Here is a 25634-nt window from a genome sequence, read left to right on the forward strand (position 1 = left end):
ATGCTTAATTGCGTTAAATATGGAAGACATCAATAAAATAATTATGCTTTTGTTGCATAAATCAAGTCAACGTAGAGGCACACATTGAAAACAAAGGTATGTCGGTAAAGACTTGTATTACTTTGAACTTTTTCAATACAACCTCTTTCCACGATTGAATTTCAAATCATTTTTGTAGAAACTAATATTACATGTAATCTGCTCCATAATTCAAATAAGACGTAAAACTCTACACTTTTATTTATTTATCCTATGTCCTAACATTTCCTAGAATGGCCGTGAGTCAAGTAAATACTGTTACACTACTGTTGCATGAAAAGTTTGTCCTAACTCATAGACAAAATATCAATATTAATTTAAACCCTCTTTTGGTAACATACAAGTTATACAAGATCTTTTAAAAAGAAAAACATTTTCTGAGGAAATGAAGTAAATTTTTGTTACCAAAGGCAAGTTTTGTCAAATTATTTCAGCTTAAAAAAAATTGCAAAATACCTAGAAATTACCAAAACCGTGGATACCGGCACTACAATTCTGCCTCTCAATTTAATGTCTCATTTTCAAAAACTAAGTTTGAATGATATGGAAAGGTTTGCGGTAACATCGTGTAATGACTATCTCTAAATGAGTTGGGGTGGTTCTGAAAAGAACCGTTGGTTTCAACTCGACGCGTCGACGTTTCGATCAGTATGCTCTGATCGTCTTCTTATCTCAAGAAGACGATCACAGCGTACTAATCGAAATGTCGAGTTGAAACCAACGGTTCTTTTCAGAACCACCCCAACTCATTAGAGAAAGTCATTACACGGTGTTACCGCAAACCTTTCCATATCGTATTTCCACCATGCAAAGTTTCAAATCTTACTTAGGTTTGAATGGTTATTAATCTCAGATTGATTAAAGGAACACGTTGCCTTGGATCGGACGAGTTGGTCTATAAAAAAGCGTTTGTAACCGTTTGTTATAAAATGCATATGGTTGGAGAGATAATTTAAAAGTAGAATACAATGATCCACACAAGTTTGCCTCGAAATTGTGTGGTTTTCCTATTACTGTGCGAACTAACACGGTCGGCCATTTATGGGAGTCAAAAATTTGACTCCCATAAATGGCCAACCGTGTTAGTCGACGAGGTAAAGGAAAACCGTGCAATTTCGAGGCATGTTTGTGTGGATCATTGTATTCTACTTTTACAGCATCTTTCTACCCATATGCATATTATAACAAACGCTCTTCAAAGACCAACTCTACCGATCCAAGGCAACGTGTTCCTTTAAAGCCAACGGTGCTTGTCGAGTCCAGGGGAAAACAACACCTGGGCATGTTTTTCCGCATTCATAACAGTTGATAGGTAAGTTGGAGTAGTAACATTTTGTTTGCATGCAGAAATATGTCATTGTCATACTTTGAATACAATTGCCAATCTTCCAGACTATATATCTTAGCCATTTAAAGTGATTATCTAGTGTTTGAAAAGCCAGAATGAAACGTTGTTTGCTGTACCTTATTACAATGATAAAAACTGACATTGGTAAGTAGTTACAAGTTCTGTTCTTGAAAGGGTAAACCCTTTTGAAGGTGACAATAGGTTTTCCTGCAAGATCTCTAAATCAACACATAATACAGTGCTTCATCACACAATCAAGGAAAGATAAAACCATTTAAAGTATAATTCAAAGAAAAACATAGCTATTAACCTCATAACAAAAATAAATCAAATAAATTAATTGACGAGATATTATTTCCTACTAGAAAATACCTGTGGCTATGGGGGTATTATCTCAGAGTAACAAAATAATGTTGACACAAAATAAAAAATGATAAGCCTACAAAGAAAGAACAATTAGGTCTTGTATTCGAGACATCAAAGGCTTCGTACAAAACAGTGCTTTATGTCATTGACTAGTCCCATCTACTGTAATAATCTTAATTAAAAAATATACATGGATAAAAAGCATTATAACACAATGGATAAGAATATACTGGTACTGTATTAGTATATTAAAAAATATGCATAATAAATATTCATATTTACATATTAATATGTTATCTGTTACAAAAGCTGCTGAAGTTAAAATAATACCATAAGTATTCTTAAATATGTTACAATTGTAATACTGTTTACGAATTACTTACAAGTGAGGTCACAAGATCAACAAAGCATTGGATATAATTTATACGATGATCATCGAAGCATTAAAAAAACACCAATAATGCATTTATAGTATAGTATAAATAGTAATTTAACAAGATGAATACACAACAACATCGTATTTGTATCACATATACGTATTATAAATCCTAGTAAAAATAATTTCACAATGTTACATATCAACACCATTTCAAGAAATACACAAATACGGTATTGCCTCTAACAGTTGTATCAATGTATTTCTACTAATCACACCCATAAGCCAAGTAATCAAGAGCACTACGAGCTCTAGTTTAATTCATTATTACAATGTCTCTACAGCAATGTTTTCGTTAAGAAACAGTTCGATATCAGGAACGAATAATTTTAACACAGCACAGCAGCCCTAAGTTTCAATTGTTGAAAAATTGGCTTGAGTTTGTCAAGCTTGGTAAACATTGCTCTCGAAGCGGATTTTAATATTTTGGCCTCAAAAATTCGACCAAGCCCAAAATGTATTAAGGTTTAATCACAACGAATAAGTCTCAAGAAAGTTAGCACTGGGTATACATTGATTTACCCTAGATTTATTGGTATAGGGAAAACACTTAAAATCAGCCTTGCTGAGCATATGTACATGAACGAACCGTCAAGGGGATATAGTACAAACATTTCATGCATATATTAGATTATGCTCTTTTAAGGTGATGGTTGCTGTACAGTTAATAATTTGACAAGTGAGGGACATTATTGAAATCGTGCACATAATGCATAAGGGAAGTATTATTGTTCAACACAAGATGCCACCAAACAAACCCAAAACCAAACCCATTTTTGTGTAAAAAGGGGCATTTCTTATTTCATCATTTGGTAAGAGATTCGGTTCCACGCAAACATTAACTATCTTAATGGCCCTAATATGAATACAACAATTCTGAAACTATAAGCAACAGAAAATCACAGATGCTGCAACATTTGACTGTTATTTAAGTTGACTAAGTTGGCACTGGAAGATTATCTAACGGACATGTAGGTTAGATACCCCATATTTCCTCAATTCCATATGCACTCAAATCTATTGGAAAATAAATTTGTCACAAAAATGAATTCGAGCTTGAACCTCCTCTTTCAGACGAATTGGAGGACAATCTATCTGTACAACATCACAAATTGAAAGTGATAATGTCCGTATACTTTGAGTTTGTATTTGACTCTTTTTTTGAAAGTAATTTAACAACCCATGTTGTTGTTAACATTTATATCAATTAAATAAGTAAAGCTTCATCTTAGTTTTTGGATTTCAAAGAATGAATCTCAATATTAATCTACAGATAACGAATAAAGCAGTGACTGGAATACATTTTAAAATATCAAACAAGCGCATTTACCAATGAAAATGGTACAAATCTCAGGTTATTGGTGGCAGCTAATAGACTGGTTAATTTGTGCATGGTCTCTTTTCACAATAATCAAGCAGTACGAATAGGCTTTGTATATATACGGGAAAATGGTAAGCCTTTCACTACTTGATTATCTGTCCAAACAGTTAGTATCTTCAGTTGTATAAAAAGCTGCACATTAGTTACAGGATGAATAGTTGCAGGAAAATATGACTTTACAATAAATAGGCCAAGTTTTGTTCACAAATAACCACCAATTGTTGACACAACAAACTTGTTGCAACAAATGGTAACGAATTCACAAAACATAAAACAACCTCTGCTTACAATCCTAACAACTATTAAACATAATACAAATTTAACTTCCCGCACACACAACTTATTTAAATTGCACATTAATTTGCAACAATAACCTTAAACCAGATCAAATGGATTACAAAAATAAAATTCCTACAAACAAATAGTTAAAATCTCAATACTGTCAAGTATAAATAAAAAGGTTAGCGAGAATTGTTTATTGTATCAAATGCGATAAGGTTTCTTGCTTGGTGAGGGAAGATATTATTTATTTTGTGACAATAGTTCACAGACTAAAATGTGTCAAAGTATCAGGAATTAATAATCAGGCATTAACCTTATTGAGATTCTTGGGATACAATAACATCATTCTTTTTTCTTTTAAAATTTAAAGGTTAAATTTCAGGTATATTTTTTACAAACAAATCAACTGTGTTTATTCAATGTTATGATAACAATAAGAAGCTATGCACAATATCAAATGTTATCACATTGGTTGGTTTACATTTGGATGCGTAATACCTTAATGTGGTTATACATTTATATGCATGGTTTTACTTAAATGGAATAAATAAATGCTGGTTAATGTTTTTTTACGATATTGCAAAAACTTTGTTAAATTTGTTGATACATTTTTTACTACAAAATAATGTACTTGTTGTGTACATTATGAGCTTTTGTATTGGAGTTCCTACACTTATAGGGTATCAGCATACAGTGTGACTAACAAACTGATACAGGATTGGCTTAGTGTATAAAGTCTATGCAGTGTACTACAGCGTTGTCCTGAATATGAGTCATCTTTGTTAAGCTGTGGATTTCATCTGCTGAACATTTTGGGGAACTATGGTTCAGATGAAAAAACTGTCATTTTGGGGCACACAACATAAAATATAAAAAAACCAAACCCAGAATTATACAAAAATATAAATAACAAAATACAAATAAATAAGAAGTCAGAATTAGCTTTAATTTGTGGAATTGAGTGCACTTTCACATTGTGGCAAACCAACCCCAGTCGGCAGCTATGCATGCGCAAACATATCCATAATAAGCTTGAATGACAATCGTTAAATTAAGTCTGTCTGTATGTACACAGAATGAAGAGTCTAATAGTGCTAATTAATGGCTGTGTTGGGAGTGGAATCATGATCATGGTTTGTAGTATTATAACGCCCCCACACACATGTACCTAAATCTGCCATGTGAATGGTTTAAAGTAGGCCGGCATAACCCATGTACTAAAACTGTAGCAAGGACAGCTTCTTGGTACCAAGACATAATTAAGTGGTAGTGTAAAGCATGATGTGTTAACAAATATACATGTATGGTTAATATATGGTTATGTTCTTGCAACTATGACTCCCTCGTTGATGATTGGACAATTCCATTTTCCCCTTGGCTTCACCTGTGAAAAATCTCCTGGGCAGTTGATGTTTCAACCTAAGCATTGGAACAGTCAATATTTGTAAACACTTCCCAATTACACTTGAATGAAACTGAAAAGATATAAATTCCTGAAACAGAGATAACCATACCATTGACCTTTCAAACACCGCTCTTGTCTTTGACAATGAAGTCAACAATTGACAAAGCCAAACATTAAATTAAGGAGTGCTGTCAATGACATGTAATTAATCTGCTGTTCAAATTGTTAATTCACAAAGGATAAAAACTTAACATTTGTTTTAAACCGGCAGTTATGAACTCGTTGCTACCCTTTTATCCGTTTATCTAAAATAAGGAGGAAACTCCAAATTGAGTTGTATCGTCCCTTAAAAATCAACATTAACATTTCCACTGACCTTATCACCCAAAATGAATAAAACAAGGTAGCACATTAATTTTGGGATATCTGAGTTTATAATGCGAAGAGCCCAATCATTGAATAAGCCGTTCAATGTAAGTTATATACACCTATCTTGTTGAGTCTTCCATTTTCTCCTTCCTGGTTTCCTTGTTATTCAAAGACAAGTTTCATTTTGTTTTTGAAAATGTTGAGTTTATATATAACAACATGAACAATTGTAAAATAAATATAGATATGAGAACATTGAGTACTACTGGAAAGCTTGATGGAAGCGTGGCAATGCTGAATGCATATTGGTGAATGGTACTTGCACCATACTGTGAATGTTGTCTGTACATGGTGACTGCATTGTTTGTAGCTGTTGTTGTGATTGATGCTGCATTTGTGGATGGAGTTGTTGCTGGGATTGCTGATGTTGGGGTAGACATATTGTAATAGGGCTGTGAGGTAGTGTGTTAGGTGGGGAAGTGGGTGTCAAAGTTTGCGGAGGAGTTGGTGGTGGTATTGGAGAATGTTGCTGGATTGGTAGAAAGCCTAAAAGTTGACCTAAATCAACAGATCCTGAGTGGAATGAATCTGCTCCTGATATTCCTTTAAGGTTGCCAGAGTCTAAAGATGTATCCACTGTTGTCTTTTCTATCATCAATCTAACAGGTGCCTTAGGTGATGAAACCTTCTGTGCAATCTTGTTGGAGAACCTAGGTGTTGGTACTGGAGGAATCTTCAACAAATCTGTTAACTGGTGAGAAGATGTCATTTGTCCAATTGAGCATTGATTACCTTGAGGCAGAGGAATATGAATTTGTCCTTGGAATTGCTGCATATCTAACATCTGTTGAACAGTTGCTGATCCCACAGTTTGCAAATGCTCGCCTAATTTAACCCGTAATTGCTCGCTACTATCATGGCTTTTTCTTGTATGTCTTACAAGATGATCTTTACGACCAAACCTTTGCCCACAAGCTTGACATAGGAAGTCTTTTCTGCCTGTATGTACAACCATATGTCTCCTCACATCTTTTCTTGTGTAAAATTGTCTATCACAATGTTCACACCGATGTCTTTTCTCTTTAGCGCCATTTGATTTTCCTGAATGAAGTTTGATATGTTCAAGTAAACTTTGTGTGTTTCCAAAATCTTTATCACAAATTTTACAAGTGAGCTCTCCTGACGCTGCAGCATGAAGAGCAATGTGCTTCTTGAACCCTGGCTTAGTGTTGTACATTTTCCCACAATCACCACACCTAAAGGAGATTTTATTAGGGTCATGGGTTTGCAAGTGGTTTTTTAGGTGATCTTTACGATGGAATTTTTTGTCACAGTATGAACAAATATGAACTTTCATCGGAGAATGGGTCGTCACATGGCGTAATAATTTGTATTTTGAGATAAACGCCTTGGTGCAATCTTTACTTGTGCAAGGAAAAGGGCGCTCCCCTGTATGGATGTAGCTGTGTGTTTTCAATTTGTCCGAATTTAAAAACACCTTTGGACACAAATGACAAGCATATGTTACATGATCTTTTCTGACCTTTGGCTTTGAACATCCTTGAATAACCTCCTTTTTGACCTGTGTTAGTTCTTTGACCTGTGCCACTTGCTTCATTTCTTGATCTTTATGCTTGCGCAGATGTGACTCTCTTGCATTCAGTCTCCTGCGAAGGTGCTTGTTTGGTTTCTGTCCTCGTTTGGCTTTCTTCGACTCACAGGAGTGTTGCTCAAGTAGAAAAAAGGTTCCAAACATCTGATTACAATTTGAGCATTTCCAGGGTTCACAGCTGTTTCTACTGATCTTGTTATTGTTTTTGTCCTAGAACATAATGTGGGAAAAAAAAATGGTTCAGTAAATGAAGCTGTCAAAGTAGATGTAGCGGTACAATTTTATGTTAACTGATAATTTTAATGTACAAACAAAATTGTTTTAAAGGCAGTGGACACTTTTGGTAATTACTCAAAATAGTTATTAGCATAAAACCTGACTTGGTAACGGGTATTGGGGAGAGGTTGATAGTAAAAAACATTGTGAGAAACGGCTCCCTCTAAAGTGACGTAGTTTTCGAGAAAGAAGTAATTTTCCACAAATTTGATTTCAAGACCTCAGGTTTAGATTTTGAAGTCTCAAAATCAAGCATCTGAAAGCACACAACTTTGTGTGACAAGAATGATTTCTTTCATAGTTATCTCGCAACTTCAACGACCAATTAAGCTCAAATTTTCACAGGTTTGTTATTTTATGCATATGTTGAGATACATCAAGTGAGAAGACTGGTCTTTGACAATTACCAAAGGTGTCCACTGCCTTTGACAACATTTAAGGTAAATATTGAGAAGATTAAAGGTACTTTTGACAGACAGTTGTTAGTTTTGAGCAAAAAATTTACAAACGCACCCAACATTTCTGATTTTGTCATTAGAAAAAGGTAATGGGTTTTAAATGACTTGGCTGAATCTGACTCTAATGTGGCAACGTAAAAAGAAAATTTTGCTTAAAGCCATTGGACACTTTCGGTAAACAGTGTTGTCCAAGGCCCACACTTCGTGTATCACAAATTCTATGTAAAATAACAAATCTGTGAAAATTTAGGCTCAATCGGTCATCGGAGTCGGGAGAAAACCACGGGAAAACCCACCCTTGTTTCCGCACGCTTCGCCGTGTCATGACATGTGTTTAAAATAAATCCGTAATTCTCGATATCGAGATTTTATATTGTTTTAATGTTTTCTCAAAAAGTAAAGCATTTCATGGAATAATATTTCAAGAGAAGTCTTTCACCATTACCTTCTGTAAACCCTGTAAGTTATTTGTAAATCTGTGAACTTTTTTTTGTCTGTACCGAAAGTGTCCAATGGCTTTAATATCCTGATCATGATGGAGATACCTTGCGAATTTCAGGAACAGTCACACACATACCATAACAAATATCAGCTTTGAAGATAGTTAATTGCTCACTGAGTGATATAACCTTTGGTAATTTATAATAATTTAATAACATGAATTATGCAGCATGCATGCTTGTTTGAATGTCCCTGCAAACAATGACAAGTTTAACGACTTCCAGTATATGCATGGATGTTAAATCACGTAACTTAGATCTCCCAAACATTAACTCTTTACTTACCTGTACCTGTGTTGTCTGTTTGACATCAATGTTAGTTGCATCATCACTGACTTGTAATTGTGAAATAGAAGAACTTGAATGATCAATTGGAGAATTATCTGCAATAAGAAAAAGAAAAAATGTTAAAGCGTATTTCACTTGGACATTCAAAACTTTCAATGTTTTAAAATTTCGATGTTTTTTACCTACCCACCCCTAATTTTTATTATAAAAAAATTGATTTGTTATGCAGTATTAAAAATAAAATTACAAGTGGTTTGCATTGTGCAATGTACTTGCATTATGTACTTTTACTCGTGTGTATAAGGGAATCAATGTGTGGTGAAGAGGTTTTCAACTTCGTCGAGGTAAATTATCAAGAACCAGGCCTAGGCCGGTTTAAACCACTAGTTGAAAACCCATTCAACACACTTTGATTCCCATTCATAAATACCTTTTCGGTCAAAAACATCATCACTTTTTGGTCAAAAAGTAAAATCAATGCAAAAATTATAATTCTACAATGATTTCTTTCAACAGTTCAACACAACACCCCTCCAGCTATGAAATGGTAAGGCCCTTTGCCGCCCTCGGGTAAACAACTTCTTATAAGGGAATGCTGTGCGCGTCGCGCGTATCGCGTGATGTGGCACAACTGTTTCAGTCGTTGCTCTCGACCAATAGGAATGAAGAAACTGTCTTATAAGCACAGGTGCAAGCTCGCGTGTCACGACTATGTTTTAACACTTCTTACTGGTTATAAACAAAGATTTATACACACCCATGTGATGCACTCTCCACCAATAGGAATAGCGAAACTGCCTGAGGTATTTATGAATGGATGTTAATGCACATTCAGGCATCGTATACAACACCGGACCAGGCTAAAACTTTTTTCTCATCAATTTTTGTTGTGACCAAAACCTGTGTAGATCGGTGCCAAGTTCATAGGCCAGCTATGCATGAGATTTTTTAACCCCCCTAAAAAAAAAAGTTTTACCCAGAAATTAACGGAATCGCCGCCAGAAGAAGACAAAAATTGCTCCAGAATGAAATAATAAAAAGAAAGGCTAAATACAAAAAATTTGCAGAATTTTTTCTGTGGAGGAAAAAGTGTTTCAAAATCCATTCAAACCTTTTCAGTATATATGTACTTAAAACTCACATGAGGTACACAGGAGATGTTGCTGGTTAACTTGGAGGTACGATTGTGACAGATTATTTCCCCCAAGAAAATTAATTTCCGGCTATAAAATGATGTGCAAAGTCCTTCGCTCATGACTGCCTGTTGTGTTGATGAGTCTATGCTTGTTAAGCGCATTCAACAAATTTGCTAAACGAATCGGGACAAACTTGTGCACAATTCGCGTTTTGCGCTCTGCCAAATTGCCAAATTGTCAGCTGAATCTGGTGAGAGAGCAAAAGCGTGCGCAATCTGCAAACTTGCGCTCTGTTTGTATGCCAGCCTAAGTTGATAATTCTGAAAAACTGCTTGCAATCTGAAGGTTGTGCATTATTATTGTTTTTTTTCCCCTGGTCTGGCCCCAAGGCGTGAGAGAACGGTCGCTACCTACATGGTACATGTATATTGCACTCGCATTTGACATCCATGGTTACAGCCATGTTTATGATGGTTGGAAAGTTATGGATTCCAGTCAACTCGACCACTGCTTGCCAAACTCCATTCCAACCGACTCGACCATTTACCAACTCGAATGTTGCACTAATTCAACCATTGTGCTTTCAACTTAAAAGCTCAACTCGCCTGTTGTCCAACACTTTTGTTGTCCAACTCGACCGCTGCAAGTAAAATAGAAAAGTGGACTCGTCCGTTGTGCCGAATCACACGCGGGCCATACTCCCAATGGTGTTTTACATGGGACACGCACATGGTGTTGCATAGTGGTAAGTCATGCACATGCTGTACAGTATATAATGTAATGTCTGTGTACACATTGTACCTCGGGTCATCACGCGCATAGGAACGCTGGTACGCAGGCAAGTCAAACGATCTAGCTTTTATTATTTAATGTACCATGACCCATCAACCAACTAATTCAAAAAATAGTCGAATTAAAAAAAAACATCAACAATTTTGAATGGCCCCTTACAAAGTCAATTTCAATACTAGCATACATGTACATCTGACTTTAAATACTGTCAAAATAAAGTGAGCAAGAATTGAATATATCACAAACTGCTGCAACTGATTTTGAACACCATAATCAAAACCCTGTTTTCTCTGAAATGTGATCCCTAAGTTAAATGACAATTCAACAGATTGTTTGAATGGTGAGTTCATGGTTACTTTCAATTGATAACATCAGAACTGAAATGACTATCAATAACTAAAACAAGCCTTTTCAATATTGGCAGAAACAAAGGACAATTAAAGGAATGAATCTTGTACAGGTGTAAATGCAACAGTGTTTAGAAACGAACCTCAATTGTTTTTATGTATTGACAATCACTATTTATTTCAGTCTTGTGTTAGAAGCCATAATGAAGCTCCACCTCCTCCCTCGTCCATGCAAAACAGTTCAAACTCACTCATTGAATAGCAGCTACTACGTAGTATTGACTGGTTGTACATACACCTGTACATGTACATGTACTCCTACGCCCACTGAGGGGGTTGATCGTATTTCACTAATTTATGTGTTTTAGAAACCTTGTACATAAGTTGACATGCAGGGGTCGAAATTAAGTGTATTTCCATGGTAGTCAGCAGGGCTAGTGACCAACAATTTTTAGTAGCCCTGATTAGATTTTGGTAGCCCGAAAGACACATTATGTCTCGCGAGGCGGCTCAAACTTTACAATACACCAATAACATAGTTCTTTATTGTTTGTGATGATGATTTTGGCATTATTTTTCCACTAGCCCTTCGGGCTATCAAACTGGAAAAATCAGTAGCCCGGCCGTAAATCTGGTAGTCCCGGGCTAGCGGGCTAGTGGCAATTTCGACCCCTGACATGGCACCAGAACAAGCAAGGGTGGTCTTACAGCATGCAGATCAGACAGTGCACAACACAGGCCTTAAACCAGCCCCAGTCACAGATGATGCAAATGGGTGCCATAAACCGAAGGTGACAGTTTCCAAGGTGGTTGATTCATTGTTAAAACAAACGCCATAGTTTTTAATCATTTTTATATTTTTGTTACATGTATCTCAGTTGTGGGAATACAATTATGGAAGTAATGAGTTTTTAAAAGAGTTTTGTAATCTTACCTGGGTTGTCTGTATGCAGCAATTCCACGTTCATGATCCCAGCATAGTCAGAAGCATACCACACTTTCAGCTCTGCATGGGGTGCCACAGGCTAGAACAGCAAAAAGATACACAAGGGAAAATCTCTTTCCAGTCACAAATGTTTGCAGAAATGTAATAATGCATGAGATGTTCAACACTGACAAGGAACAACCACAATAATAATATCGAAGTCTTATATACACATGTAGCACACGTAACAGGGTACTCAAGGCGCTTAGTAGGCCTAACATCTACAATGTAAACTGCGCCAATAAAGTATCTAAACACTTACAAATAGTCAGATTTATCGGAACCTGAATTAGTATGCCAAAGAATAATTATTCATTTTTATTCACCGTTAATTTCTGCAGATTTTGACACATCTTGTGTTGCGCTACGATGTTGTTTGGTGGATTTATGGACACTTGAGTGGCTTAAGGTCGAATTTCAAAAGTTGCAAAAGTCCCCATTCACCCCAATTCCAGAAGGGAACTCTCGTAAGCATCACACACAGACAAAATCAAGACAAAAGACACAAACTCGTTTCGTTTACTTGACCATGAAATTTATGGCCGTATCTTTAACTCTAAAACTGCTGATATCCTGTCCTCAATACTTGGTGTGTCCTCCATCACTGTTAACGGCAAGGAGTCGTCTTCTCATACTCCCAACGAGACATCTGATCTGTCCCTGGTCAATCCCCTGCCATTTCCTGATCAGGATGCGTCGCAATCCCTCGAGAGTGGTGTCAGGCTTGATGGACTTGTTCACTTTCTTCTGCTGCAGAAGTCACACTCGGGCGGCCACTCCTTGGCAGGTCGTCCACATTTCCCTGAGCTTGGTAGCCATTCCACCATTTTACTGACCGTCGCTGGTGACGTTCCAACTTGATGAGCTGCAGCTCGAATCGACATACCGGCTTCTATCAAACCAACGATCCGTCCTCTTTCCTGTTTGTTCAGTTAAGCCATCTTTCCTGTTATCTTGAAACACCTTTCCCTGTCTTACCATAATCAGGGATTCTGGCTCTTAACCCATTTTGTTGTATGCCTCCCATCTTTGACCCCTTTGCTTAGTTACTGACAATTATTGCTGATGTTCATCGCAACCGATTTATCCAAAATGCGACAAACAAATCATTTATTAAGGGCGGGCAAAAGAAACGCTGATCTTACTCATCACAATACAACCATTTAGCTTGAATAGGGGCTTTTACAACTTTTGAAATTCGACCTTAAGCCACTCAAGTGCCCATAAATCCACTAAACAACATCGTAGCGCCACACAAGATGTGTCAAAATATGCAGAAATTAACGGTGAATAGAAATGAACAATTATTTTTTTGCATACTATTTCAGGTTCCGATATATCTGACCATTTGTAAGTGTTTAGATACTTTATTGGCGCAGTTTATATACATTTATACAGAAAGAGAGGGTAGTGAAAGGTTATGAATTCTGCGACCAAATTATGTGCACAGTAACGTTAACAAGGTACTATGGCGCATTCAGCACCCACAGCCAGGAACACCAGGGCGAACCCCTTCTCTTTTTATAAGTGCACTGGGTTCTTTTACATTGTGTACATGCGTTACACAACACATGGGACTAATGGCTTTACATCCCATATGAAGGAAAAAGCAATGGTTAAGTGTCTTGCTTTAAAGGACACTTGTATAAGTGTCCTGACTGGGGGATTCAAACAAACACTTTGCTGATCAGAAACACCAGAGTTTGACTTCGATGCTCTTAACCGCTCGGCCATGACACTTCCACGTAACAACCACGTATTTATTACCCACCAGTTAAAAATAAGAGCAGTTGTACATGTTCAGTATGTAGCATGAGAGAATTTATTTTGATTAACACTTAAAGCTGGAAGAGTGTAAATTCACAACTTTCACAAACACACAAATGGAAGCCTGATAATGATTAATGTTAAAGTATATGTAATAGTACAATTGTTGCAACTGAGATGCGATTGTTGGAACTTTTTTGGGGGGGTATGACAAAAACAAAGAGGGTACATGTTAACATGCGCGGACATTCAATTGTGCAGCTTGCACAGGGCATGCACTCATTGTGCTACATGGATTGTCATAAATTGACGTGGTTTTAGGAAGAGATCATAGAAAGAAAAATTCCCGCTTGTCACATTTGAACTGCCGATGTCGTGAATGATGATTGTGCCCATGCTTCTCTCATACCAACCCATAGGTGGCACTCAGTCTAATGGAATTTCAACTCAGTAAGTGAAACAACATAGTAGTTTAGGGTGAAAACTGATTAATAAAAAAAAATAATCCAAGGGGAACTGACTGGGTAAATGTAACATTAATTGGGGTTGAATTGAGAGAAATTTTCTTAGGGCAGGATTTAAACCAATGACCTTCGGACTGCCAACACATGGCTGTATGTACATGTAGCTCAGTTGGTAGAGTACATTGTACCAGCACATTGACCTCATTTACAATCGAGGACGTCTTTTCTGGTCAAATTTTTGTCAAATTGATGAAGCAATGTTTTATGCACAAGATGCGCCAGTCTTGGTGCAAGACTTTGTTGATATTATCACTCGACTATCGTGAATATTTTATCCGCACACTAGGCATGCTAGGGCCTATCATGAATGCAAGACAAATTTGATGGTACCGGACGCTGACATTACAACAACTTGACTTATTCCATCACACAACACCAACCAGGCATAACACAATATGAACCCCTAAAAATAATAATAAATCAGAGTGACTTACTTTACAAGTAGCAAAGTAGATTTCCTGGTTGAACTGATAGGCAACCAAGTTTTGTTCCTCAAATGTTGTCGCAGTTCGCACAAACATCATCCAACTGCAGGCATTTTCATTGCTGAGGTCTAGTGTGGAGACTTCAGTTTTATTCTTGAACACCTTCAAATTTTATCAGAAGGGACAGAAATTGTTATTGGTATTTTAACACTGTAACACTACAAAGACAACTATGTAAATGGGATTGTACTAGGTTGTACATGAAATGTGATGTAAGATGTTCTCTTAGAGAACGCACTGAAGTGGGGAAACAACTGGCTGGTACATTAACCTTCAATTCTAAGAAAACTAAAGTATTGTCCCTTTCTCGCTCTAGAAATGGTACATTTCCCTCCATTGAATACATAATTTGTTTTATTTTAATAACTACATGTACCAATCCTTCATTTTCACAACAGCCTTTTTCATTCCAGTAAATCCATCCTCATTATTTGTTGCTTCTGTAAAACAAACCAAACACCAATGCCATTTTAAGACATGCTCACCCACACAATTTGTCAGAAGAACGTGGCAGATTTACTGGTTTTTTTTTCAATTTTGCACAAAAATACTACCTTGAAGATGAGTTTATTATCAGGTGGTACGATCTCCAACTTTGGAACTCTTGGGGCGATAAATGGACCAAACTGTGTTCTTTGCTGAATAAGCTTACGAGCAAATACTCCCAATACTGTAAAGAGAAAAGCACAGAACAAGAGGTGAGAATAACATGTTACAAACATTATTATGTTCAGCATAATATGTGACGGGCAAGGAGTTTTAAGACAAACCAAACCTTTACATGTAGTGTTTGTATCTACATGTATAATAAGAGGTGTTCCAAGCTCAATGCCTGAATCACCTGAACAAAATTAACACTAAGAGGTGTTTCGAGCTTCGCTCTGAACACCTAAAAAGAGGTGTTCTGAGCTTCGCTCCAAATACCAAACGCCTAGCAAGAGGTGTTCTGTTCTCCAAACACCAAATAAGAGGTGTTCCGAGCTTCTCTTCAAACACCTAAAAAGAAGTATTCCGAGCTTCTCAACAAACATCTAACAAGAGGTGTTCCGAGCTTTGCTTCAAACACCTAGTAAGAGGTGTTCAAAGCTTCGCTCTAAACACCAAACAAAAAGTTCGCTCCAAACACCTAGTACGAGGTATTCCCAGCTTCGCTCAAAACACCTAACAAGAGGTGTTCGAAGCTTCGCTCCAACCGACAAAAATGAGAGGTGTTCCGAGCTTCGCTCCAAACATGTATTAAGAGGTGTTCCAATCTTCGCTCCAAACACCTAGAAAGAGGTGTTCCAAGCTTCGCTCCAAACACCTACATGTAACAAGAGGTGTTCCGAGCTCCATTCCAAACACCTAACGAGAGGCGTTCCAAGTTTCACTCCAAACATCAAGAAAAAGGTGTTGCGAGCTTCACGCCAAACACCTACATGGAGTAAGAGATGTTGTGAGCTTCGCTCCAAACACCTAATAAGAGGTGTTCCGCGCTTCGCTCCAAACACCAGCAAGGGGTGTGCCGAGCTTCGCTCCAAACATCGAGAAAGAGGTGTTGCGAGCTTTGTACCTCCAAACACCTAACAAGAAGAGGTGTTCTGAGCTTTGCTTCAAACACCTAGTAAGAGGTGCTCGAAGCTTCGCTCTGAACATCTAACAAACAATTCGCTCCAAACACCTAGTACAAGGTATTCCCAGCTTCGCTCAAAACACCTAAAAAGAGGTGTTCGAAGCTGCACTCCAAACACCAAATAAGAGGTGTTCCGAGCTTCAAACATGTATTAAAAGGTGTTTCGAGCTTCGCTCCGAACACCTAGTAAGAGGTATTCCCAGCTTCGCTCCAAACACCTACATGTAACAAGAGGTGTTCTGAGCTTTGTTCCAAACACCTAACAAGAGGTGATCGGAGCTTTACTCCAAACACCTAACAAGAGGTGTTGCGAGCTTCGCTTCAAACACCGAATAAGAGGTGTTCCGAGCTTCTCTTCAAACATCTCAGACATGTAAGAGGTATTCCGAGCTTTGCTTCAAACACCTAGTAAGAGATGTTCCAAGCTTCTCACTAATCACCTAAACAAAAATTGCTCCAAACATCTAGTACGAGGTATTCCCAGCTTCGCTCCAACCACCAAATAAGAGGTGTTCCGAGCTTCGCTCCAAACATATACATGTATTAAGAGGTGTTTCAAGCTTCGCTTCGAACATCTAGTAAGAGGTGTTCCCAGCTTCGCTCCAAACACCTACATGTAACAAGAGGTGTTCCCAAACACATGTAACAAGAGGTGATCCAAGCTTTACTCCAAACATAGAGATAGAGTTGTTCATAGAGCTTCGCTCCAAACACCTAACAAGAGGTGTTGCGAGCTTTGTACCTCCAAACACCTAACAAGAGGTGTTCTGAGCTTTGCTTCAAACACCTAGTAAAAGATGTTCCAAGCTTCGCTCTAATCACCTAAAATAAATTCGCTCCAAACATCTAGTACGAGGTATTCCGAGCTTCGCTCCTCACACCTAACAAGAGGTGTTCGAAGCTTCGCTCCAACTTCCAAGTAAGAGGTGTTCCGAGCTTCGATCTGAACATGTATTAAGAGGTGTCTCTAGCTTCGTTCCAAACACCTAACAAGAGGTGTTTCGAGCTTCACGCCAAACATCGAGAAAGAGGTGTTGCGAGCTTCGCTCCAAATACCAAATAAGAGGTGTTCCCAGCTTCTCTTCACACACCTCAAATGAGGTACTCCAAGCTTCTCAACAAATATCTAAGACATGTAAGAGCTGTTCCGAGCTTTGCTTCAAACACCTACTAAGATTTGTTCCAAGCTTCGCTTTAATCACCTAACGCTTTAATCACCTAACAAAAAATTAGCTCCAACCACCTAGTACGAGGTGTACTGAGCTTCGCTCCAAACACCTAACTAGAGGTGTTCGAAGCTTTGTTCCAACCACCAAGTAAGAGGTGTTCCGAGCTTCACTCCAAACATGTATTAAGAGGTGTTCCGAGCTTCGCTTGGAATATCTACATAGAGTAAGAGGTGTTTCGAGCTTTGCTCCAAACACCTGGTTGTAACAAGACGTGTGCCAAGCTTCGCTCCAAACTTCTAACAAGAGGTGTTTCGAGCTTCGCTCCAAACTTCTAACAAGAGGTGTTCCGAGCTTCGCTCCCAACACCTAGTAAGAGGTGTTCCGAGCTTCGCTCCAAACAACTAACAAAAGGTGTTCCGAGCGGAATACCCCAACATATCTGGGTTGTGATATGGTAAGTCAGAACTACATTAATCAGGAAAATTGTGGCAGCTCAATGCATGCATGTTCACTTTTAAAGCCATTGGACCCTTTCGGTAAACACTATTGTCCAAGGCCCACACTTCGTGTATCACAACTTCTATATCAAATAACAAACCTGTGAAAATTTAGGCTCAATCGGTCATCGGAGTCTGGAGAAAATAACGGGAAAACCCACCCGTGTATCCGCGCGTTTCACCGTGTCATGACATGTGTTTAAAATAAATCTGTAATTCTCGCTAACGAGAATTGATATTGTTTTACTGTTTTCTCAAAAAGTAAAGCATTTCATGGAATAATATTTCAAGAGAAGTCTTTCACCACTACCTTCTGTAAACCCTGTAAGTTATTTGTAAATCTGTGAACTTTTTGTTTTTTTTCTGTACCGAAAGGGTCCAATGGCTTTAACACATTAGGAAATGTTCTTTTTTTAAGTGAAAAATAAGATTGGCTATCATCACTGTACATGTATTATAAGTTTACCTTGTTGGTTTGCAGTGCGTAGCTCCAGCTCTTTTAACATGAGGTAGTGGGGTAAAGTCAGTCTTGCTCTTGTAGGTATCACTTTATCCCTAACCTTTAACAAAGGTCCATGTACTGGGCAATCCCCCATATGGCTTTTTCCACAGTCCTCACACCCTGTTTTATGAAGAAGGTATTTTCAGTCAGGATAAAAGCCAATGCATTTGAGCACTGTACTCTTTCACTTGCATACAATTTTTTTTTTTCCTGGTTTAGTAAGAGATACTGATCATCCGAAAGAATGAATAGTGACCTAATTAAATTAAAATGTACGTAACGTCAAAAAAGTGGATTTACTATTAATGCAGTACCCAAACCCTATGGAGAGGACAAAGTGGTAAGATATGGTTTTTTTAAACCACCATGTATCGTCAAAAAGGTATTGCGATATTCGCGATAAATTTTTTAAAGTGTAAAATTCCATTCAATCGAGGTATACATCTTTTGGGTGTACTTCTACCCATGGTGTGAATTTTTTTGATTTAAAGTCTAAAATGCTAAAATTTCACAAAGCTAGAGCTACACTTTAACTGCTACAAAAAATCAAGACGATACCGTAAGAAAAGGTATTGCAATTTTCGTTAATGTCGTGATATCGCCCAAGGTTAGTAAGAGCTCCACATCAATAACCATTTTGCATCGCAATCTCAACACTTTCTCAATGACGTACAGGGTCTTAGGTTGTGTCATAAATGTAGGCTTTGGAGTTGCGAGCAAGTGAACTTTACATGTGTACTGTGTTGGTAGACCGTCGACACATTAACCAGGAGGATCAAATATTGTACTAGTCAATGTTTTTTTGTTCATAAAAAAAAGAACATTAAGTCTTGATTCTACATGAACAAAAATTCAGCTTGAACTTTTTATCTTTACACTAGTGGAAATTGTTCCCAGTATTCCTTGTAACATTTCTGAAAACAATTTTGAGATTTATTTTTATTTTACCCACATTAGCTTTAAACATGTTTGTAGTGCCACTCATCATATCTAAGGGAATGAAGAGTAATCCTAAACTATGATAACATGTGTAACCTTATTCCCCTTTTTATTTCAATGACCAGATGACTTTCCATTGATATATTGAGGAAAAGTGATGTTACAACATGTACATGTCATTGTCAACCTCAATCTAATTATCAATTGAAGAAAGAAGTTTGTTTAGCACGGAGGAGCGATTGATCCTTTACTTACATAAGGGCTCTCTGCCCATGGCTATTGAACAACTCTATGGCAGTCAACACTACTCCCTGAAATGAGTAATAATCAATCATACATTGAGCAGAGAGTTATGGTTGTAAATATTGACTGCTTCCAGTGCTATGGTTTTAAAGGCTATAACTTGCAAGGTTATCTTGGGGTATGTTCAGACAGCGTACTAACTTAGACCCGAACCGGTCTAACTTTTATGAGCAGCGGGGGGTGGTCGTAAAAATAAAAACCCATTGCGTTCAGACAGCACAGAGTTACACCCGATCCGGTTTATCTTCGGTTTTAAGAGGTCAAAGTAGACGCGACCCCGTTGCTCTAACATCCGGTTTTATTCATCAGATTCACGCACCGAGTAAGCCGAGATACTGAGTGCCCCATGCCCTGGATGATCATCAGAGCACAATTGGATACAAAAGGCTCAATCGAACGCGGTAACAGTTTCACCGTTGGGAGGATATGGGCACTTAAAACAAACATGAACACGACTCTAAATTATTTTTTAAACAAACAAAATATTGATACAAACCGCCGAGAAAACTCACCAAAAATATTGTCCATATTCCATGAAACAGAACACGTTTAACTTTTGTGTTTTGTTTTATACCACTGTTAAATACTTTTAGTTTGTACTTCAATCGATTGGAAGTTGCGATCTCTCAAAAGCAGGTGCCGCGATTTTTATTCCGATTCGTTCATAAACACAACTACACACGTGCAAGTTACGTAAATACATGTACTTTGCAGTATTTTCCCAACAACGTGGTGATATTGCTGGCGTAGGGAATTTCCCCTACACACAGCCTCGCGCCCACTGCAGTTCATTCTCCTAGATTGAAAGTACAGCACGCTAGTAACGGTGACGGCAATGAGGCACATCCACGGGATCGGTGATGGATAACTATGGGATATCAGAGAATGATCACTATGGAATGGCAGCGCTGTACATGTGAGAAGCATTACAAAATATGCTTCTTCGCTGCGCTCGTAGTATACGCATGAAAAAACAGTTTCAATTTATTGTAGGACACTCAACAAAAAAGCTTGGAAAATATAATTTTGTTTCAGAATTTAATAAATCATGGGCGTGGGCCTGTGTTAAACTGCATACACCGATCGAGAGGGTTTCGCCAACTCGGTAAGCGGCAAGAAAGTAATATAAATACTCGGTGCTTTTCAGCATCAGAGGCAACAGAAACCGTATACAAGCACTCCGGGTCCCGGGCGTGTGCATTGAACCACACAATGGGCGTCGGTTGTGAGTTAAAACCGGATGTCATTCTGTCCACACGCAGTGTTAAAAGATAAACCCGAACCGGTTTAGACTTAGACCGCCTCGCTGGACGGTTTAAGTTTTGGGGTTTAAACCCGATCCGGTCTAACTTTATTTGCGTTCACACGCACAAAAGTTGAACCCGAACCGGTCTAAGTGGACTTAGACCAACTTTAGTACGGCGTGTGAACGACCTCTTGGTGAGAAGCGAGTGCTTTACGCACAAGTCAACTATGCCACCCTTTTGCACTGGACTCATGGTACTGTACCACGAAGTTGGTGTTGGTAAGGGTATAGTATAGGACTTTGGTTGCTAAGAGGATAGTTTTTTTTACTGCTGACACAATGTTTTAATGGATCAATGATTCACTATTGCTCAAAAAATTCATTACATTATGTCTTGTTGCACATGTTTGGATCCAAAATATAACTCTGAATATGCCAATACGGGTAGGATCTAAACTGTGTATGGTTTACAAGCAAAAACAACATCTGTAGAAAAGCTATGTCATTTTATAAGCATATTGAATAAGATTTACCATTGTATTGGAATCCATACAGAATTTGAAATCAGCTTCTTGTCTTTTCTCTCCTTCACACTATCCATTTGCAGCATCTGTGCCAAAGACAAATTTGAATCACATTTTACTTACAATGTATGTTTATTTGACTGATAAATAGGCATGGGTTTATGCATAGCGGGTTGATTAACAAATTCAGCATTACAAACATTAAACTTACAATGTATTCAAAATAAAACGTATAAAATAATAATTTTAACTGTGGCTCAAACATAAAGCCCGGTTCATACTTCCTGCAAATGTGAACGCAATACAAATGTTGACGTCACAAATTGGCAACATAATTCCGAACAGTTGAGTTGGTGCTCAACTCTCTTGCGAACATTGCAGCAAAAACAGAGTTATGAGGGCATAAACACTGCTACAGCAAATTGAGATGGTTTGAGACTGTTCCTTTAAGGAACATCTGCTACCCTTGCACTGCACCTACCAAAGGCAGGCACCCCAACCCCTGGAGCGATGCATCTGTCTGGTTTATTGTATCTGGATCTGGGTTGCGAAGGGTTTGAGTTAACACACTCTGATGCAGCTTATCCAAGTTAATTCCAAATCTACTCAACTCATTTACATGTAGGAGTTTTCTCTGTGCAGGGCAACCACCTTGTCCGGTGCAGGAAATACTGCCGGAATGGTTGAAGATAGGTGACCGAGTAAGTCTTGCAAGATCTCTCACCGTCAAGAGATTTGCTTGAAGAACCCTTTGGCAATGCTCTACAATCTTGTATACTCTCTCAACTGGCAGGGCCAAAGTCATTGTAGATGAATTGATGAAAAAAAACCAAGGTAAGTTAACTAGTGCGATGGTACAAAATGCCGTTTGTCGTAGTTTATCAAGAACTCAAACTGCATGACATATTGAATTACATGTAGGTTCAAGTTCTCCTTGCATTCGTCTGATGATTTGCCTAGATTAAGACATAAGACATAAGAAAACTTAATTGAAAATGTCGTCTAGGTAAAATACCATTTGATGAAGATGTGCAGCAACTGATTTGAGAACCATTGGAAATGTTCTTGGAGCATTGACCGGCCAAAGGGGAGAAAAGCAAACTAAAACAAACAAAGAAATCGCAGGTATTTGCGATGTTATGACAATGGGGACCATGAGGTAAACGTCCTTGACAGTACTAGGTTGACTTCTTACCCAAGGTGAGGTAAAACCTGTACCTGCGTTTTAAGCAACAAACTGTGCCTGAGGAACTCAAGAAACTTTCGGGGCCAAAGATGAATGCCGTTGGGAAATAGGACAACGTGACCCAATTCCTGGCTCATGGCTCTGAAACTGCAACTCTGCGTGATGAGCACATCGATCTCCCGCCTTGGCAAGGCGAGGTTGATTTCTCTGCTTCTTTGCTCAACCCAAGAGGAGGTCGGCGCAGAGTTTGGAGTGCTAGAAACAGACAAACTTTTCTTGTTTTTTTTTCTACAGAAAGCAAAGGAGCTGTCTTACAAGACGATTTGCCTTTCTCGGTCACTAGTAGAAGACATGATGATATGGAAGAACGTTGTCACCGATAACAACGCCAAGGAATTTGGTTGAATGTACCCTTTCAATAGGAGCATGGTTAATGATGATATTGGCGTCAATGATGGTAGACCTAAACTTGGAAAAGATCATGTATTTAGTTTTTTGAGAGTTAAGAGTTACGTTGGTGATGCCGTAGTGTCCTATTCTTCGTTGATGTGCCACCGTGTGGAATGCCTTCGAGAAGTCAATCCTTAGATCTTGTTATTTCTTCTAGGGTGTTGACTACCTGAGTTCAGTGGAATGTTGTCAGCGAAAACCATGCTGGTACTGTCAATGTGCTCCATGATTGAGTGGAAGATGACATGCTCCATTAGCTTTGTAGTGACACATGTCAGCAAGACAAGGCGGTAGTTGCTAGGCAAGTTCTTGTTACCCTTTTTGTAGATTGCAACCAGGTTGGCTGTCAGTTGACCAGACTGTTGGTAGTGCTCCCGCCTCATATTGCTTAAATGCTGTCTCTCTCATCACACGAATGGGTATGAGGTCTGGTCCACACGCTTCAGTGAGCTTTTCAAAGCCATCAGTGCTGAAGATAATGTAAACATTGTAATTTCTGGGTGTTGACTTTCTCCTTTCTCAGGATTTGTTTCGACATCCCCTCCAAGGACCAGTAACAGGACTGCAATCGTCTTGCAGCTAGTGGTAGACATCACTTCACATTCTCCAACTTTCTTTAGTTGATGGTTTCTAGACTAAGCCCGCCCATGCTCAGGGTAATACTATTGTTATTATGCATAGGAACCCTGATAACTATACCAATCTTTCATTTACTTTTGATGTTCATCTCAAGAATTTAAGTTTTGTATCACATCATGCAAGGTGTGGTCTAGGTAAACAATACCAAGAACAGTACCTATAGTTCTGGTAAAACCGTAGTGGTAGTAATCAGAGTCTAGGTTTGGTCTAGATCGTCATGATAGAAAAATTGGGAAGATCATACATGTACCTGTGCAGTGGCAGTTGCTGTGGACACTATTGCATTGGTAATTACTCAAAATAACTATTAGCACAAACCTTACTTGGTAACGAGTAATGGGGAGAGGTTGATAGTATAAAACAATGTGAGAAACAGCTCCCTCTGTCTGAAATGTCATAGTTTTTGAGAAAGAAGTTATTTTCCAAGAATTTGGTTTCGAGAATTATATTTTGAGGTCTCGAAATCAAGCATCTGAAAGCACACAACTTGGTATGACAAGTGTGTTTTTTCTTTCATTGTTATCTCCAGTAAACAGTAAAGAAGAGGGAAACTGAGGTGGTATGGTCACATCACCCGGTCAACAGGACTCTCAGAGACCATACTACAATAATAATATTAATAATAATAATAAGACTTGTAATGCAAGTACAAGGCACAGTCCCTGGGGAAAAAAAACCCAAGGAAGGCAAAGGAAACGATGGGAAGAAAACATCCAGGAGCGGACAGGCCTGACATTAATCAGCACCTTGCAGAGAAAAGCGAAGGACCACATTGGATGGCGCACAATCGTAAAAAAGTCAGCTGCGGTGCCCATTCTATAAATACGACCTTCAACAAGGTTAAGATTAAGTAAAGTAAAGTACTGTAGTTATCTCGCAACTTCGACGACCAAATTGAGCTCAAATTTTCACAGGTTTATTTTATTTATGGCTAATAGGCCTACACCAAAAGGAGAGTGACCACCAAGTGAGCAGATTGGTCATGTTGGTCTTTTGAATTTGATTGACAGTTGGTTACCATAAAAAGTGTCCACTGCCTTTAATTTAATCCTCTTCAAGTCAACAAGTAGTGATTGGTGAGATTGAAAGTAGGCCTAAAATAGGGTGAATTCTAATCTTAGTTAGACAGGGACACTTTGTTAAAAACCCTAGCAATAGGCCTACCTGTAGTTTATGATGTGTGCAGTGGGGGCGGCGGACAAGCATGACAAGACTCACATCACTGAGCAAATGTCATGGCTCCTACGAGTCCTAGAAGAGAGCAAAACTTTCATCTGTTAGTTAGTTAGTTAGACTGTCGTTGAAGATGCCACTTTACAGAGTGGATTGGTGATCACTTATGACGATCGCGGGTTGTGAAATGGGGGCTTTATGCTGTTCTCCGATCACTGCCGGTTGCAGCTGATGAGACCAACTCTCTGACGACTCTTATGATCACACACACTACATTGTCTTACAAATGATGTCGCCTGTCATCATCATCATCAGCATACAGTATGCATGCAGTTTTGCTGCAAATGTCATATAGGAGGCTATGGGCGCGCCATGCAAGTTTAACGGAATGTACATATTATGTACATTACGTGTACACAATGCACAGACATCAGTGTATACTATGGTGTATACGCGTAGTGGATGGTTAATTTGTGCGCAATCTCGGTATTAAGCAGCCCGATCTCGAGATTGTGTGGCTCAATCTCGAAATTGAGCAAATCCACAGATTGCGTTTGGGCTGAGTGTATGTGTTTAGTGTGACGGTGACGTGTGCACG

General features: G+C 38.4%; 1 protein-coding gene across 3 annotated transcripts; it reads right to left on the reverse strand.

The window, feature by feature from the left end:
• Positions 1 to 222: 222 nt before the first annotated feature.
• Positions 223 to 25438, reverse strand: LOC139952271 (uncharacterized). 3 transcript variants are annotated; one of them, XM_071951348.1, is made up of 9 exons: positions 25028 to 25438; positions 21598 to 21674; positions 19771 to 19826; positions 18541 to 18696; positions 15351 to 15466; positions 14746 to 14898; positions 11970 to 12060; positions 8758 to 8855; positions 223 to 7448 (listed from the first exon to the last, which is right to left on the reverse strand). In XM_071951348.1, the coding sequence occupies exons 3-9, from the start codon at positions 19787 to 19789 to the stop codon at positions 5889 to 5891; spliced, it is 2193 nt and encodes a 730-aa protein (XP_071807449.1). In that variant the 5' UTR covers positions 19790 to 19826; positions 21598 to 21674; positions 25028 to 25438; the 3' UTR covers positions 223 to 5888. The 3 variants fall into 3 exon arrangements, with proteins under 3 accessions (XP_071807449.1, XP_071807450.1, XP_071807452.1); XM_071951349.1 differs by lacking the exon at positions 19771 to 19826; XM_071951351.1 differs by lacking the exons at positions 18541 to 18696; positions 19771 to 19826; positions 25028 to 25438 and having other exon boundaries at positions 21598 to 21608.
• Between the last annotated feature and the right edge of the window lie 196 nt (positions 25439 to 25634).

The sequence above is a fragment of the Asterias amurensis genome, chromosome 20 (genome assembly GCF_032118995.1).
Source record: "Asterias amurensis chromosome 20, ASM3211899v1".
Lineage (NCBI taxonomy): Eukaryota > Metazoa > Echinodermata > Asteroidea > Forcipulatida > Asteriidae > Asterias > Asterias amurensis.

What these genes read in the sequence shown, in the direction of transcription:
- LOC139952271 (XM_071951348.1), bottom strand. An exon ending in ATAATAAACTCATCTTCAAG is followed by an intron (nt 14,899 to 15,350) that starts GTAGTATTTTTG and finishes TAAAATTTGAAG; the next exon opens with GTGTTCAAGAATAAAACTGA. An exon ending in TCTACTTTGCTACTTGTAAA is followed by an intron (nt 12,061 to 14,745) that starts GTAAGTCACTCT and finishes TTGCTGTTCTAG; the next exon opens with CCTGTGGCACCCCATGCAGA.